We start from the raw sequence: 18,342 nt of genomic DNA on the forward strand, positions 1-18,342 counted from the left end.
CTGTTTGTCTGTAGCCACCACTATCTGCAAACGTGGAAAAGATGAGGGAATAATGATAGACAGACCTAATAAAAAACAACAGTGCCAAGATAGAGGAATTTTTGGGCAGCCAGTTAGCCAGGAATGAGTATTTTGTGGAAGGTAATACTTACTGAACCAGTACGCTGGCAATGTATCCTCTCTGAACAATATGTAACCAAGGATGAGAACAACAAAACACTCGGACACCAGCAACAGTTTCTGCTTTTGTATATCAAAAGTGTTTTACATTGGAAAATTCTTGATAAATTAATAAAACAAGTCGTAACATAAAAATAAATATTTTCATTTGGGTTTCTGCTTCATCTTTTGGTGCCAATTAGGAGCTTCTTTATTTGTCTGCAAATGAAAAAAAAAAGAGGAAAAAATGTTAGAAAAGGATGTGCCAGCAGGAGCTTTTCTTAACATCTCACATATTTGACTTTCTCATGATTCAAGGATGTATACTACAGTGTATATTTGCTCAGCTGACTGTAGTGAAAAGCTCAATTGAAACTAAATGACAAAAATACAATTTATTATTTCTTGTGAACCTGTATTGCTCCTTTGTGTGAACTTCTGTCCAGGCAGGTTAAGATGCTGTGACTCATACAAGGGCGTTGCCCTGTCAGACACTTACAAACACAGTGGGTTTGGGTTTGTTTGGCGACTCTTCTTCTGTGGTCCTGTTGATACGTTTGGACTGGTGTTTCCCTGCAGCTTTATCTGATTCCAATAGGGTTACAGCTTCTCCCTGTCCGGACCGCATGCTGATCAGGACCTGCTTCATCACAGCTAACTCCTGCAGAATCACATGGTTCAGAAAAATAGGGATGTGGAAATGATAGCAGAACAATAAACATGAATCTTTATGAAGAATACCTCGGAGTTTAGTTTTCCAAAATGCTAAAAAAACTAAACTAAACCGCCAGATAATTTTTTGGCTGAGTGCAAATCTGACAGGGGTGAACAAAACATTCCTCTGTATACAGTATATTGATCATTTCTGCACAATACCTCTTCAAAACGGCATAGATCTACCACACTAAATTATGATAAGCTGTAATATTTCATATTCTATTTTTCAGAGTAATTTTTAATATATGTAATCGTTTTTTTAATTGGTTTTATTATAATTCTATATTTGGTACTTTTTTTTTAAACTGAATTCCTTGCATGTAAAACGACTTGGCAATGAGTTTTCTTTGGATTCTGATATAAGAAATGTTTTACAAATATTTATTAGGATTGTAATACCTTTAATGCAAAAATAATCATATATTTTAAGCTAATACTTCCTCAACATTTGATGATTCATTTGCATCAATGTTTGTTTCCAGGAATTTTTATTGCTGCTTTCTGTTGACATGTTTGTCCTCTTAACTTTAACTATGGGACGACTTGCATTAAGCTCAACAAGTTGAAGGGTCTGCGGGGTTAGGCAGAGGGGAGGACTCTGGACCATTTTCACGGTTCTATTTATCACCCCTGAGGACATGAGCAATGGCATGTCAGATACACGCACTATCACACACACATACACAGAAACACACACGCATAACGGTGGCATCCCAAGCAGCCAGGCAGAGGAACAGCTGTCTGTGACAGGGCACATACTTCAAACAGCAAACGGCTGGCTGGGGGGACACGCACTCCCAACATGCACTCACATACGAGCACACGCAATCTTGAAGTAAGCGTTGCAACACAGAGAAATAAGTTGTCTGACTATTAAAAGCCTGTTAAATTAAGAGTTGCAACGTTCATTTTATTTATCAATTAAACAATTGATGGAAATAGATTCAGTGACTCATTTGCTAATAGATTAAGCAGTTGTCATTTTCAAGCAAACCTAACAAATATCAAATGGTTTCATGCTCTCAAATGCAAGATTAGTTGCTTTTATTTGTCTTAAATTAACTATTTCTCAGATTTAACTGTTAATTGGACAACAGAAGTTTGTTGTCATCATGGAGGAAACCATCAAACATTTACATTAAAAAGAAAAAAGCATTGTTATCATGTGTACCTCTCGATGGTTGAGGAGTCTCTCCAGATCGGCTGCCATGTTGTTTTTCACCTGTTGTAGTGCAGTCCGTTCTTTCCTCAGAGAACTGGGGTTACAACCAAAGACAATAAGAGCAGATCTTGTGTTAAACGAAAAAACATGACTGTACTTACTGAGAGTTATTAATTTAATGTTCTAGTTACTTAAAGGGTTCTGTGAAACATGATGACGTTTATACATTCTTAAAGACAGGGTATTATTTTCTCTGTAATAAAGCAATATACCCAAACTTGCCAATGGCATTATTATGGTTTACCTTCAACAAGAAATGCTGGCTATAAACCAATCAGCCAAGAAAAGACAGCACTCGTGTTTACTAGCACTGTCTGTGACCATAAATAACTGGCATGAAACCATCAACCTCTAAAGTTTATTAGGACTTTATTCTCTGAGAAAACTCTTCAGCACTGTTCAAGTGTTCCTTCCTGCGGCTGTGAAACATACAAGCAGGAGCTTGTGATGGAGGGTGCTTTCAAGTAAATCATCTTGCAAATCTTGAAACTGCAGCAGTGTCACCACTCTTATAGCCTGAGATCTGCCTCTGCTGAGACACTGTTTTGGTCAACTTTGAATATCACCAAACAAACTGTGAATACAATTATTACTTAAGACAGAGAGCGATTGAAGTACAGAAGTAAGAATAGGTGTATCAGCTGTTTAACAGATGGCACTGCACAGCCACAGGAAGACTTCAATATCTCTGTCAGATGGGGAGGTTTGAGAAGCTTATGGGGATTTTAAAGAATTTTTTTTTCGCTCTGCTGCTTGCCCCAGGTGAGCGCTCAGTGGTAGTGAGCAGCAAGAGAAAACCTGCAGTCTGTCAGTTTGCATATTTCTCAGGTTCAAATACAGAGGGGGCCAGGGGAGATTAAGGTCAGTGCCAGGAAGCTAAATGTGTACTTATGTGAAACACTCACTTGTTGGGCATAGACAAACTCTCTGTATGGTTTACATAGGCAAACTCTTTGTTTTTGTTTCTTTACATACACAGGCTCTTGCACAATCAGCTTTGCACGAAGACAGAAAGAGATAGATGTGATATGGACAAACAAGGTTTAAATGGAGGTTGTTATAAAGCAGAGACGCCCAAGGGCGAGTAGTTATGACCTGCTGCCATGATGAACAAATTACAAGACACAGAATGTAACCAATTAAATTGACAAAGAAAATGTTCGACCAACAAGACAGAACAGACTTAATCGCCATCAATTAGAAAAAAAGGTCACGTGTGGTGACTTTCTTTTCTGTTCAGTTCCTTCTTTTATAGAAGGAAGTGTTCATCTTTATGAACGGCGTGCTCTGTACCTGACTTCGTCCTGGAGCGAGGAAAGACGCTCCTTCAGTGTGTTGATCTGCGTGTCTCTTTGTCTCACCGTCTCTATCAGGTAGCTATAGGGCTGCTGCGTCTGTTGCAACAGCTGGTTGGCTGCCAACAACTGGGGAACAACACACATATGTAAATACTTCAGAAAAATACTCCACCTAGTACTGTCAGTGTGAATTAAGGTGGCTGTTTTCCCCCGCACTTAATTATACACCTGGGAATCAGGTCTTCACTGTGTGCTGTACATGAACTCAGCCATGTATGATGCAACAAGGGCCTAACCATTTATCCGCATGTTAGATGTTTATTAACCTGAACATGACTTAGTTAAAGAATATTTTCACTTTAAAACTATTTGTAAATGCGGTTAATATTGAAAAAATTAAGATCTGTGAATGACTTGAAGCCCCAACCACCGCCAAGATATTCCTTATATCTGATGTCATCAATGGTGCCCATATAATTGAGATTTATAAAAAGGTGTATCCAAATTGTATCCTTTGTATTAAGAGTAGTAGTATGAAGACATATAATAAAGTTATTACAAACTCATAAAGTTATTAACCTTTCATTTATAATTACTGTCAGAAAACTCCTCGCATAAGAATCTGAATGTTCCATGTGTGTAATCAAACATTACTCAGCCAGTATCATGCTTAAAATCTGCGAAACAATAGATAAAGTTAGGGTGTTGTTACTCATTAAACCACTTTTACAGCCAGCCAGTAGTGAGTAGAACTGGGTGGGAGGGTAAGGACAATAGTTACTTAGTCAGAGCATCTGTGTGGGTGGTGAAGTGGTTAACACCCTTTCTTGAGAATAAAAAGTATAATTTTTCACTCTTTCTTGTCACGCTCAATGAATATGAGGCATTCCAGGTGAGTGTCAGTCAATCACAGACGACAGTTGAATGGACGGTTTATTTAGTCTCAAACCGGCCCAGCCTTTACTCCAACTTGCACAATCTCTCCTCTCAATGACATTAGACTTAGAATTACATTTAGAAGAGACAAACATAGCATTCTATAATGTTTACTTAATTTTTACTCAATTTTTAAAGTGGTAGACAAGTGACTTCACATTCACAGACAACATACACACACCCAATATTAAAGTATCAACATTGCACACACATGCATGGTGTGCCAAACACAACAAAAGCCTCAGTGATTGGCCAGGTGAGTTGTTGGGAGAGCCTGGTCGTCACGCTTTCTGGCAGTGTTTCCCACTGTGTCAACAAGTGTGACAGGTACTAAGAAAGATTAACTTCTCATGTAAGGTGTCTGCCGCCTGCTCTCAAACAACCTGTCACTTTCCTGACACAGCTTTGAAAGAATTGGTGAGACCGTTGTTAAACTTGGACCAAGGTTTTTGAGGAAAATAAAAGCAGAAGACACCCTCCTTAAAGAGTCCTGAAGTGTGTTTGATGATCCATGTGCTGACCGACCTCACAAGCTGCAAAAATCCCTTTACTGTTTTGCACGATATGTCTTTTAAAGAGCGATTAGATGTGCATTCGACATTGACTTTCACAGCAAAGTGTCGTGCGATGGAGTGATGAGGTAAATAGTGGGTGATGAGAGAGGAGCCACCGATCCTTGCTCTCCGATAATGACTATGTTATGTCATCAGAGAGAGGTAAAAACCAGCTGAGATAAATCACAAGGCTTTGATAGAAGCTGCGGAATAACCATAATCTGAGTTGCTGGAGGAGATCTGTGATAGTGGGGAAACAATTGTGTGATACAGGTACTGACTTGCAGTGACTCTAATTATTATGACTTTTTAAAAAAACATTAAACTATTATTTCATTAAAGATAGGCCCGAGGCAGGTCCACACCTACATGCTGTGCGTGTGCGTGTGCGTGTGCGTGTGCGTGTGTGTGTGTGTACCTCGTCAGATATCTGTCCTGCCTGTGACTGGTGCCTCTCCAGCTCCCTCCTCAGTGACGTGTTCAGCCTCTCGAGCTGCAGCACCCTGCGGGCCAGGTGAACGCTGCACGATACACACAATCACAAACACAGTTTTGGAAAATTCCAAAAGATGACAACACCAACAGGTTTACACTAGTGTGTACTTCCACCTCGTTTACCCTACAGCTTATGTAACCACAACTGTTTGGGTTCATGTTTCACTGCACATAGATTTCAGATCGAAGTTTACGATTGAGTGTGTCATTTTTAGAAAAAGAAAACATACAAAACTAGGACAAAATAATCTATTATCTACCTGATATATCCGCATACCTACATATCAATGTAACCCTTACAGCAAAGATTAGTAGATCAAAAAAGTAATAGCCAACTATTTTGAGTGTATCATCAAAATAGAAAGCTGTTTTCAACCTTTGAAAATGTCCTGCTTTCCTCTGCTTTGTATCATTAAACTGAATATCTTTTTCTTTGGGAAAGTGGGATGGACACTTTTTTAAAACAATTTTATGACATTTTAGGGATCAAACAATTGAGAACTCGGAAGATTGTGTCTATTTGTGAAGTTTGCAGCCCTATTCCCATGCTATATTCAAATGCGATTTTCTTAATGAATTCAAATAATTAATGTGATCAATTCCAGAGTTTGTTAAGTGCCATCTCTCACACAATGTGTCCAATCCTTGAATTGTAAAGGGTACCATGTGCTGTACCTCTGTTTCAGTCTTCTTTTGGCCGTTGTGGGAACATTTGCTCCGTAGCCGTATGAGAACAGGACTCTCTCTGCCTCCTCCTCATTCTCAACTGGGAACAAACAGAAACACAAATACTGTCCATACATCTCCATTATTTAAACACTGTGGCAACGTCTATAGTAAAACAAAATAATAATTATGTTACACATCATCTTTGTTTTCTCTTTTAACTTATTTTACATCAAGTGTCACAAGGCTGTCCATTACAGCTCTACAATTTGATGCTATCTGTTCATATTATAATAAACATTTCCTAAAGCCAGGCCAAAGCATTTGAAGGGAGCAGTTCTTGTTCGTTGGTGCTTTTATCTCTCTGACCTCACAGTAATGTGTGCAATGTCATGAGTCCGCTTCTTACTTTCAGCAGCCTGCATGGTGACCTGGTCCAACTCTTGCTCGAGCTTCTCATACGTCTCCAGCCGAGACGCCTGCTCGGCATTGTGGGCATGCAGCTCCGCCAATCGCTTCTCTGATGACGACTGAAGCTGGTAAAACTCCTGGGTCAGGAGCTGAGGGGAGGAGGGGGGGGGACAGATGAGAAGGGTTTTGGAGCAAACAGAGCATATGACAGAGATCTCAGAATTGTTTTTCAGTGGGCGTCTGTTGAAAACAATGGTTTTTGTACTTGTACAAAATGATACGCCTGAGGAATATTGTTAATGAAGTGGTACACTCAGTCAGTGTAAGAAAATGAAGGATGCGTGATTAATCATTTCACTTTAGTTTCAAATTATGTAGCTATTTTTTTTATACAAAATCTTGTTGAAACAATGAAGCACTGTAGATTAGCTGAGGTCAAATGAAAATAAACTGTAACTGTTGTTACTCGCACGGACAAACGTGTTGTTGGTCTTTCAAAATTGCTGTCATTGTGGATGTGTATATTAAAAAGAAAAAAATCACAATCATAACAATTCCACCTTTTTTCACATTCATAAGGATGTACAATAACATCACAAAGAGAGAGAGAGAGAGAGAGAGAGAGAGAGAGAGAGAGAGAGAGAGAGAGAGAGAGAGAGAGAGAGAGAGAGAGAGAGAGAGAAGTAAAAGAAAACTAGGAGAAAAAATAAACAATCCTACAAGAAAGGACTTTTATTCAAAAAATAGCTTTAAACCTCATTATTACAAAGAACTGGAACAAAATCAAAGCTAAACTGCACACTCCACAGTAAAAACCTAAACAAGCTCTTCATTGAATGTTTAAAAAGAGAAAAGGTATTTTTGCTTCCTTCTTTTCCTCCATGATTGTTTGCAATGCATCATTTTAACATGCATGACCCTCTGGTGAGCAGGACAGGGTTAAACACAGATGAAGAGGAGGGCCTCAGCTAAGAGCATCCAGAAATCATGAACAACCTGTGCTCAATTAACTCCTTTTATTAATGGGAGTGCTACAGAGGACAGAGATAAGAGTGGAGCCACCGGACAGACGTACAAAGACTGGCCAGAGTAATGAGTGATGTAGAACCTTGAGACTTTAAGAAACACTCAAAGTGACAATCTGTTAACTTGAGCTATATTGATTGATGTGTATACTGTTCAAAATGACAATGTTGGATTTGAATAAACAAAGGGGGATTTCTCAACCTGAAATAAATATGTGTTTTGTACATTCATTTTATTTTCATGACAGTAAACAGTTATAATAACCTTGGAGACGTGGACATCTCGGGTGTGAAATTTGAATCAGGCAACACTTTGCATAGTGTTTGTTTACTGTTTACCACCTGTTTAAAACTACCAACAAATAATGTTAGTGGTTGAAATCAAATCATGAGAAGTTGGGGGATATTAAAAGTTAACTGTGATAGAGTATACCGCTGTAAAGTCAAACTGATTTTCCTTTAGATTTTTACAAGAAGAGTACCTCCAGTTTCCTCTGCTGTTTCTCACACTCCACCTGGCACTGGGCCAAGGTCTTAGCCGTCTCTTCTTTGACCATCTGAGCGCGCTCGGCTTCGAAGGAGTGCAGCTTGGCCTGGTTGGACAGGTCTGAAACCCGGCTGTCGGTGCCCAGCTGGAGCTGACGAAATCTGCGCAGACAGATACACACAGATAGTCACACACAGATAGTCACACACAGATAGTCACACTTCACCTGATATCAATGGTAATAGGTGTTAATGAGGTGAGATAATGTATTTTGGTGAAGACAGATACAGAAGGTAAACTCAGCTCTGGGCACCCGGTTGAGCTCAGGCATGACATGGTGGTTAGAAACAAATGTTGAAATATATTCTTTCTCATAGATGCACTCACATTCTGAGATTATTTGCATAATAACATTTTTATTTGGAAATTGGCAATGAAATTAGTATTTGGGGTGCCTTGCGCAATGAACATTTTTGTATGTGTGGTGCTCAGAGTGCTCTGTGGTATCTAACAGCTTGGCACATAAAGTATGAGTATAAGTCGTCAAGCAGGAAATCAAAGCAGGTTTTAAATCCTTTGGTTGCAGAAGATTATTTCTCAATGACGCTCGAAGCAATGTTTGTTCTTGTTTGATCTTTCATGATTCTATTTGGCACTTGAGAAACATGTTTCAACTTTGGTGTTTAGTAAATAGGACAGAAAGAGACAAGAGTGTATTCTACCGTTTTCACAGTTCTGCATCAACCCAGTCTTGTTATACATACATGTGCGGATGGGAAACTTGAACACAACATAGAGACATAAGCTGTTTGCATTAAAAAAAAAAAAAAAAGGATATTCATATAAGCAGAACAGACTGAAGATAGTAAAATGCATCTCTGAAGTCATTTATAAGGCAGACAAACGTATTCAAACTTCCCAAATGAGAGTTTTCGGCTTTGCTCTGTTGTATCTCATCTTAAATTGAGTATCATTGTGTTTTGAACTGTTGGTTTGATTCAAAATAATGAAGGCAATGTTTCATTATTTTCAGATATTTATTAGACCAAGCAATAATGGATGTATTCAATAAAAATGAACAAACTGACAGGGGTTGTGTTAATAATCACTTGCTGCAGCCATATAAAAATAAAACAAAATAGTTTTTCAGTCTGGGGCTCTTCCTCAGGCAGCTTTCAAGCCCCAACACACATTATTAAACCATGGAGGTCGGTTGGATAATATTAATAACTCTCTATTACAGCCGACCTGATAGGATTTCATCATCCGTGGAGCGCGGGCCTGAGCTGTGTGCTCACGGTGACAGACACGTACACGCGGTCCACATTCCATGCCTTTTATAAATAAAAGGCAAAATATAACTTACTCGAGCAGAAGATTTTCTTTGACGTGGTTTTTCGCTCTTCTTTTAATTGCAGCTACGCTATGTAAGAGTGCATGACTCTGGGGTTTCCTGAGGCACTTTAGTCGAAGAGTTGACAAATACTGTTTTTTCTGTTCGTCTGTTTTGACTGATTTATCACCCTAAGTGGCCAGTTAGCCAGCATTGTAAAACAGAGAGCAGAGATTGTCTTCTATGTTACAATCATCTGACGCCCTTTCAAGCTTGTGCAACTCATTCTTTGCCCCAAAAATAGGGGCATGCGTGGGGTTAGGGGTTAAGGGCTTGAGGCTAGCATCTGTCGTTACTGGCTTTCGATGCGAAGCAGAGAGGGAATGTGATCGCAGCAAAAAGAGAGAGAGAAAGAGTGAGAGTTAAGTGTGTATGTGTGGATGGACCAACAGCTGGTAGTTTGGATCTGGAGAAATGACTGGTATGTAGTAGTAACCCAGGACAGGGACACTGCTGCTGCTGCTGTGTGTGCGTCACTGTTTGTTGCTGATACAATATTGTAAAACAGAAATTAAAATAAAGAAAAAGCTCCTAAAATATATTGTTGTCGAGATATTGGAATTTTTACACCTACAACTCTATAAAAAGCATATTTGATACCATTTTCAATATGATAGGGAAGATGGAATAACACATAGGTAGGGCATACCATTTTAATTACATTTATTTTAAAATTAAATATAGATATATCAAGGCATTAGAATAAAAACTGTTCTTGTTTTCGCTAGCAGCAGAGAACAGCAAAATGGACACTGCAGCGGTATGTGTGAACTTGTGTTGGATATAAGAGGGAGTGAGAAGGTGCAGCTGCTACCGGTTTATTGATAGTGCGGAAAATGAGTACTGAAACCATCTCAAATATTCAGAATTGATATGTAGTTCAAAATAGAAATAGTTGACAACATTACGGTTTGTTTTTTAAGCATATTTTTCTACATAATTCCTTTCAGTACTAAGAACATGTTACCACAGGTGTGGGACTAGACAAATCAGATGCAAATACACTCTGTTTGTTTAACCAGACATCTTTGTATGCAGCAGAGTGTTGTGTGTGTGTGTGTGTGTGTGTGTGTGTGTGTGTGTGTGTGTGTGTGTGTGTGTGTGTGTGTGTGTGTGTGTGTGTGTGTGTGTGTGTGTGTGTGTGTGTGTGTGTGTGTGTGTGTGTGTGTGTGTGTGTGTGTGTGTGTGTGTGTGTGTGTGTGTGTGTGTAGCTGGGCTTACAATATATCTATGTTGCAATTTCCACGCAAGATAGGAAACTTCCTTCAAGGCCATGACCCTGAGGCACCTTTCAAGGCTACACTGAGCTGGACATAGTTGCCTGGAGCAGAGATATTGACCAGCAACTCGATACAAATCACGACAAGAATGTCTGGAAATTACTAAAAAAGCTGCTTTGCATTAACATTTGTTTAGCCAAGTCAATTCATCCTCCAGGTCAAGAACAACTTAAGCTAGTTTAAAGGAGGTATTTAAAATAGTGCTTAGCCACAGTGAAAAAGGAATTCCTCGGCATCTAAATAGTCTTCAGAATAACACTGTCTGTCACTGCATTCAACCTGCACTGAAAGTATTTCCCTCGAAAGGCATGCAGCCTGGCCGGTGACACCTGTTGCTTTAAAGTGACATTCAGTAAACGTCAATGTGTGCCCTCCTGACCCCGCAGTTACAGAAAAACATTCATGTGATCTTTAGTAAGAGATAGTAAACCACAACCACAGAAGACCTGCTGCTCCCACAACATGAGCTAATGACAGACTGCTGACGGCTCACATCGGCAGCATCAGAGCCACAACAAGCTCCCAGCTTTCAGGGAAATACTCAGGAATTCCATAAATCACACTAGTTTGTTTCTGTCCACTCCCACAAACATCAAGTCAACACTATGAAAACGAGGGAAAAGTAACCCATTCTCTCGGTCTTATTGACATTTGTACAGTTGCCCTCAGGTTTAGTAACTTCCCCCAATACATTACGAGTGAATCCAGGAAGTGACGTCTATTTAAGGGCAGCGGTTCAGTATCTTACAGTTTATTACTTATGTGTTGGAGGTGTCTGTTTTTGTCCCAACATTAAGCAGAGGCCTGTACTACGAAGCTGGTTCAACATAACCTGGATATGTTTGAGTTACCCGGCTTACCTAATCCAAAACAAACGCGCTCTCGCTAAGCGGTCCTACGACGCTGGTTATCAACTCGTTAACTCAAGCCAGCTTTGCCCTATCTAGTTATGTGCGCGTTCACATGAAAGGGGCGGGGTTAGCAACATTTGACAAATCACAAACATGGACAAGCGTACTGACAGCGCAGCGTCATACTTCCTGAATGAAAAGTGAACTATAATATTAGACAAATATTAAGACGTTAAACTTTAAACATCCATGACTTAAACACTTTATCCAGGATAAAAGCAACATAGCTGCACCGGCAAGGTGAATACAGCTGGTAACAGAAAAAGTGTTTGAATGCGTACATTAACAGGTTTATGATATCACTGCCCCGTCTAAGACACGAGAGGATCTGACTTTAATTAGGAGAATTTGACTCGAGTGTTTCGTCAACTTAATGTGTTGCTTAAAATAATACTTCTGCATACAGTATGTGACACTGTGTTGCACGGCCAGATACGGCTCAAGAAGCTGACTCAGATAAGGAAATATATGATACATTATGATGTGATATGAATGATAATGGGACACATCGACGTCTGCACTCACAGTGCCGTGGACTGTACGTAATGTTACTTTGATCTGGTTACTTATGTTGTGTACTTAATGTTATAATAGTCAGATTGCTCTGAAGATGGGAGGTGATATTCTATAAATGTTCACGTTCACACAGTCAATTGATTTTTGCCGGCAGTCTTTCCTGCAACGGCAGTTTTTCTGTATTTCCTTTCTCCTGTAATATGACTTGATCGCTTTAAACTCTGCACACTGAGCTCTGATTGGTCAGCAGGCGGTGCTTTCACTGAGTTGATCTCTTAGCCTGGAACCTAACCTGCTCCGGAGCAGGCTAGCCGTTCAGCATAAGTTACCATGGAGATCTAGCCCGCTAAGAAGTGAACCAGCGTCGTAGGACCGAAAACCCAGAGTTTTCCCTGAAGTTACCTCGCTAAGCGAAAATCCAGCTTCGTAGTACAGGCCTCTGGTGATTAGTATTTCCTTTATGTTATGATCACTTCAAACTTTACTGTTGGAGTTAAAGGCAGAAAAAAAGAATAAAAAGGTAAATGTATTTATTGGCCTGTTGATGTTCAATGTCCATAAAGACAGTATAACATTACCGATGAGGTGTATTAAATCTTTATGTGTGGGATGGAAGGTAAAACTCACTGTTCCAGCAGCTGGTCGTATCTGGACTGAGCGTCTCTCTCAGCAACAACAGCTCTGTCCTTCTCCAGCACCGCATTGTCTCTGGCCTCACGCAGGTTTCTGACAAACACAGGATGCAGCAAAAAGGAAATGGCATGTTCTGTTAATGTAGGTCATAATAAAGGAATTCTTCATCTTTTTGAAGTTGTGTCTCCTTTGTTGTGATGCTGCCGGGAGGTATCTTGCCAATAGCTGTTCCTCATGTTAAATATGTGCATATGCATTCATTACTTTAGTTACTGCTGTATTGTATACTAGATTAAGAGTTGCTGTCATGTAAATGTCAAGAGTATAAATGTGTACATTTACTAAGAGATTATTGTTTACCATTCCCAAATTAACAAAAACATCACAAGGAGAGAGAAGCAGCTCGTATTAGATCCAGGATAGATGTCTTTTTATTTTTTTTACAAATGCTGGAGTTTTAAGAATTCATTTGAATAAAAGTTAATAAAAAAGAAAAGAAAATGAGAAGTCTTATCTGTAAATCGACTAGGAAAATAATGATTGATATGGCATGAGAGCAAAATGAGAAACTATCCCGATATTTAGTCATAGTTTTTACCAACATCCATACAAACATATTAATTAGGAGGGTTATGTAAAATAAAAGACTGGTACCTGTTCTCCCTCTCATACATCTCTCTGGAGGTTCTCTGCAGGTTGTCTATCTCCTGACTGGTTTTCAGTCGGATGTTCTCCAACTCCTCTCTCAACTTGGTCTCGTACTCTGACTTATAGTGGTCTCTGTAGTTGAAAGATACAAATAAAACAAAATTACTAGATCATAATGTCTCTGTAAGATGAAACCATCAATGTCCGTGTTTGGCACAGGTCTCCCACATTATAAAGAGTATTGTCTGCTGATGACCAGTGTAAAACAGCAGAGACTAACCTGGATGCTACATATTTTTCATAGGCGTCTTCCCTCGCCTTCTTAGTGTCTTCCAATTGTACCTAGATCACAAAATCATGAAGTGAGAGCATGTCAGAAGAATATGAGTGGTATTGATTGCCTGTCCTAATAGATGAGTCTCTCATCAGCTGTCCTGACCTGCAGCCTCTCCAGGCGGTCTTCTTCATGTGCACAGCGCACACTGAGCTCCATGTTCTGCCTGTGCAGGTAATCCTTATCCTTCTGCAGGAGACTCACTGACTGCTGCAATGTCGCCACCTGGAGGGGAAGACAAATAAAAACTATTATAGAAAAGAATAAAGCCAAAAATAATAACATTTGTTTTTTGTGTGTGTTTGTGTGAAGCACCTCTTTGCTGAGTGTGTTCCTTTCTCTGGTCACTGCAGTGTGAGTCAGGTCTAGTGTCTCAAATCTTCTCTTGAAATCTTTCAGTTCTGCCTCAAAGTTGTCCCGCTCACTATAAACAGTTACAGGTTAACATATATTTCAACTTGCAAATATATATCAATAATTTCAATAGAGGGGGAAAGTAGACAAGATATAAAGGGTTCTGGAGTTTTGTTGTGATGAAAGAAAAAAACTTAACAAAATAACTCCATGTACTAGGGATGTGCAATTAATCGATTTTTAATCGCAATTACGATTTTGGCCTGCCACAATTACAAAAACAACAAACGAAAAAAACGATTATTTTGCTAGGTTGTGACAGTGCACTGCAACATATTTGATCTAATTTATTTTATAGTCTAATTTATTTATCATATTTATATATGTTTAGTAGCTTGTTGAAGTGCGCTCCAAAATATTTGTTGATCTTTTTTATTGGTATTTATTATTTTGATATTATTTATGTAAATGTAAATATACATTTATCATTTATTTTATTTATTGGTTTTTCAGTTGAATTATACGTTCAGGGTAATCAACAGTTAAACAGATACTGTTCAAATGATTATTTTAATTTGTTTTAAAGTTCAATAAATTGACGTTTTCAAAGTCAATGAATAATCGTATTTAATAATCGTGATATCAATTATTGACCAAAATAATCGTGATTATGATTTTTGCCATAATCGCACAGCCCTACCATGTACTGAATTAGACAAAATCCAATATATAGTGAGCTTATAATACCAAAAAATACTAAATGAATGATACACACAACCTTCCATAACTTTTCCAGAAACTGACACACACACCGTTTGATGGCAGGGTAGTTTTCTCGCCGATAGTCTCCTTCTTGAATCTGCTGCTTGGTGTCGGCCAGTTCCAGCGTCAGTCTCTGGCTCCTCAACTCCAGCTCAGTTCGTAGCCGCCGCTCCTCCTCGTAGCTCTGTTGACACACACAGTCACAGAACAGAACATTTTCAATTATATTTGGCATTTATTTTATTAGACACAATAGGCAAAAAGGCAGGATTTCACCTTCTGGACACCCTGACAGGAATTAAACAAAAATCACTATCAAGAAAATGTCAAATTTGCTTTAAAATGTACAGTATCATACAATCCCTGACAATTATTTAATAGTTCATTCATGCAGTGAAAAACACATCCTTATTTACCTGCTGGATGTACCCAAGTCAAAAAACAAACTGTGATATAAAAGGCAAGAACCTATTCAGGAATAATGTTTAAATACTCATTCAAACGATGATGAATTAGTAAGAAAATGGTCTGATGATTGCGATGATCAGGTTATTTTTTTCCTATATTCTTACCCTGCACTATTATCTTTTCATTGGGACAAATATGCCTGCCGGACGACTGCTGACTAGATTGAATGCATGGCTTTTTTTGGGGGGTAAGTCACAGAACTTTCAGTTTTTTCAATGCAGGCTGTAAAAATAACTATTTTGAGAATGTTGTAACTGACACAACAAGCAATAACTGATGTGTTTTATGTGGCGTTGATGTTTTCCACATTTAGGTTGAAGGTTACTGAACCTCTTGACACATTCGTCGTTTCTATGCTTTCTAAATATGTGACAGGAGGAGTGAGTGTTTGTTTGAGATGTGTGGGATATTGTACGTTTAAACAAAGAAAAAAAAGGAATTCAGCTGGACTTGTGTGCTCACAAACACTTGAGAAGGTTACATAAAAGCTTGTTGAAATGATGCACAATCAGTTATGTTTATTTTAACTGTGCAAAGTCTACGATTTTACCAGAGATGAATAGGAATAAACAAAATACTGATAATACATGAATAATACAATAATGAATAAGTGAAATACAATTATGGTTATTCAAAACATGTGAACTCACATAGAAAAAAGATGGAATGCAACATACAGATGTAGAGTTTAAGGGAGTGTATGTGTGCCGTACCTCCATCAAAGCCCTCATCTGGGTTCTGTGTGTGTCCAGGTCTTCAGTTAAAGTTCCTCTCTTCACACTGAGCTCAGACAGCTGGGCCCGCAGAGGAGTCACCACCTCGTAGAAACGCATCTGAAACACACAGCGCAGAGAAAAGGTCACCATGTCAGCTTCTTGTCTTGTCTTCTATATTGTCTCCCTGGTTCTACAAGTTGGTGTAGAGATTCAGGAAAGCCCCCCATACTTACAGCCACGTATTCCTGTATGGAGAGTTTGTCGTCAGGGAGGTCACGGAGCTCCTGGTACCTGTCCTGGGGGAGGTCCAGATCCCTGAGAGACCTCCGCAGCTCTCCAGACTTCTCACACAGCTGCCGGTTAGTTTCCTCCAGCTGCTGCTGCCTGAGCAGGATGGCCTCCATCTCTTGTTTACGCAGAGTCTGCTGCTTCCTGGTGAGGACAAGATTTGTTAGCACCGTTTGTACTTACCATAAATGATGGGAAAGATAACACAGGCAGTTCTCCTTATTAAAAACTTTTTCCTATTTTAAATACATATATCTATTCCAGTTTTAATATTCTCTACATCATTTTATGTGGCATAGAAGCATGGCACCTGCTTTCAAAAGTGATTTGTTCTATAAATGAGGTCATTGATAACCATTCACTTACAAGCACAGACATTTCAGGCTTGGCTTTAACACTGTGAGTTAGATTTTTACTTGGTATTCAGTAAGATGTGTGATGTGGTTAAACATGATGACTGCAAAAACACCAAGACTCTATGGCGGTAGAAGATATGTTAACTGAGAGACAGTGGGCCAATATGAAATGCTAAAACCATGTCAAAATGTCTGTTCTTAAAACAGACGACTCAACAATTACAAGGGGCATGGCAGTTTTCCTACAGTACATTTCTCTGAACTTCATCACTTTTTCTCACCTGTTCTCCTCTTGATTGAGTTTCAGCTGGCTGTCAAGTCTCAGGGCAAACATTTGTTTCTGATGTATAGCATCATTCAGCCTCTCTTCCAGCTCCTCAACCTCACATGGGAAAAAACACATGGAAACAATCATGGGACTATTATTGCAACAAAGATAGTTTTGGAAATGGAAGTGACTGCATGTTTTTGTCTTTGTCAGGTGGGCAAAATGTAACTCTAACTTGTACTATAATATGAGAATAATGTGATAAAGCAAGAAGAAGTAATTCAACTCTTTTTTATGTTCTGTCCGCCTTTTTTAAGTAGCAGCCTAACTACATTTGCAAGATGGATTAAGAGTAAAAATACAACATTTTCCTTTGAGAGAGATAGATACATAAAATAGAATAAAATGCAAACAACATTTAAAAAAACATTTAAGCAAATATGTGCATAATCAATGTAGAAAATACACAGACAAATATCTTAGAATACACAGTATAAAATATACAGAATAAATTAAAATGCTCTCTAATATCTGATATGTAGAAGAGATGTTCGTAGAGAGTACTTGAGTAAATGTACTTAGTTACAATTTACTTCTGTATAAGAGGAACAACCTGGGGATGAATTACACCAACACCGTTCCTCTCTCCTACCTTGGACATATGGTCGGCCTTCATGTTGTCTATGATGAGGTTTTTCTGAGAAAGCTCTATCTTCAGCAGCTGGACGGAGTGCAGCAGCTCCTTCCTCTCGATCAGCTGGCGGGTCACCTTCTGCGATCCGTCTCGTTGCTCGTCGGAGGAGGAGAGGTCCTCGGTGGTGGGCACCGTGGTCTCCAGGCTGATGTCCTCCGACTCCAGGTCCAGGGAGCTGGAGATGTTGGCTGCTCTTGGCCTCACCTGTTGCTTCTTGGGAGGCATTTTGTCCTGTTTTGGCCCTTTGTTTTCCTCTCTAACGACGCCCCGTAGCAGAGATAGTTAGTTTGTAGCTACCGACAACAACACTGACACTGCCCCACTCTATCTAGCATATATCGTGGAAAAAAAGTCAACCGATGCACTCATATTGAGAGAATGAGATATATATACCCGCAATAAAGCTTTTAGGTGACATCCCGGAGCTGCCAAGACCATACGGTGGTGGGTTGTTTTTATTTTCAAGTGTCCCGCTCCGAGTCGCCTGCTAACCGCCAACGGCTCGAGCTCGACTACGCTGGTATAGGTAACGTTGACTACAGCGCCTACTATGGTTATAAACCTGCATTACATTCAACGCCCACATGTCTGCCATTCATTACAGTGCAACGGGAATGCAGTACCTCCTCCTAAACACAGGAGGCGCTAATTAATTAGCATATTTTTCTAAACCCACCCCCTCGGACTTCTTTAGCTTTGTTTTCATTGACCAAGCGTTGTGGGCAACCAAAACTAACCACATACTTTTCAT

The 18,342-nt window shown here is 39.3% G+C and overlaps 1 protein-coding gene across 1 annotated transcript; it reads right to left on the bottom strand.

Annotated features, from left to right (window-relative positions):
• Positions 1-232: 232 nt before the first annotated feature.
• Positions 233-18,089, bottom strand: pibf1 (progesterone immunomodulatory binding factor 1). Its single transcript, XM_034152189.1, has 18 exons — positions 17,550-18,089; positions 16,911-17,011; positions 16,219-16,417; positions 15,983-16,102; positions 14,852-14,985; positions 14,001-14,109; positions 13,791-13,910; positions 13,632-13,693; positions 13,358-13,483; positions 12,698-12,796; positions 7,966-8,131; positions 6,457-6,607; positions 6,057-6,147; positions 5,305-5,407; positions 3,392-3,522; positions 2,048-2,132; positions 659-820; positions 233-378 (listed from the first exon to the last, which is right to left on the bottom strand). The coding sequence occupies exons 1-18, from the start codon at positions 17,814-17,816 to the stop codon at positions 325-327; spliced, it is 2,280 nt and encodes a 759-aa protein (XP_034008080.1). The 5' UTR covers positions 17,817-18,089; the 3' UTR covers positions 233-324.
• Between the last annotated feature and the right edge of the window lie 253 nt (positions 18,090-18,342).

The sequence above is a fragment of the Trematomus bernacchii genome, unplaced genomic scaffold (assembly GCF_902827165.1).
Source record: "Trematomus bernacchii unplaced genomic scaffold, fTreBer1.1, whole genome shotgun sequence".
Lineage (NCBI taxonomy): Eukaryota > Metazoa > Chordata > Actinopteri > Perciformes > Nototheniidae > Trematomus > Trematomus bernacchii.

Bases quoted from the DNA above. Each gene is read 5' to 3' on its own strand.
- pibf1 (XM_034152189.1), bottom strand. From the start codon at position 17,816: ATGCCTCCCAAGAAGCAACAGGTGAGGCCAAGAGCAGCCAACATCTCC. The intron at 14,110-14,851 runs GTGTGTGTGTCA...AACTGTTTATAG, and splicing joins AACTACCCTGCCATCAAACG to TGAGCGGGACAACTTTGAGG. The intron at 8,132-12,697 runs GTGAGTTTTACC...CTGTCTGCGCAG, and splicing joins TACGACCAGCTGCTGGAACA to ATTTCGTCAGCTCCAGCTGG.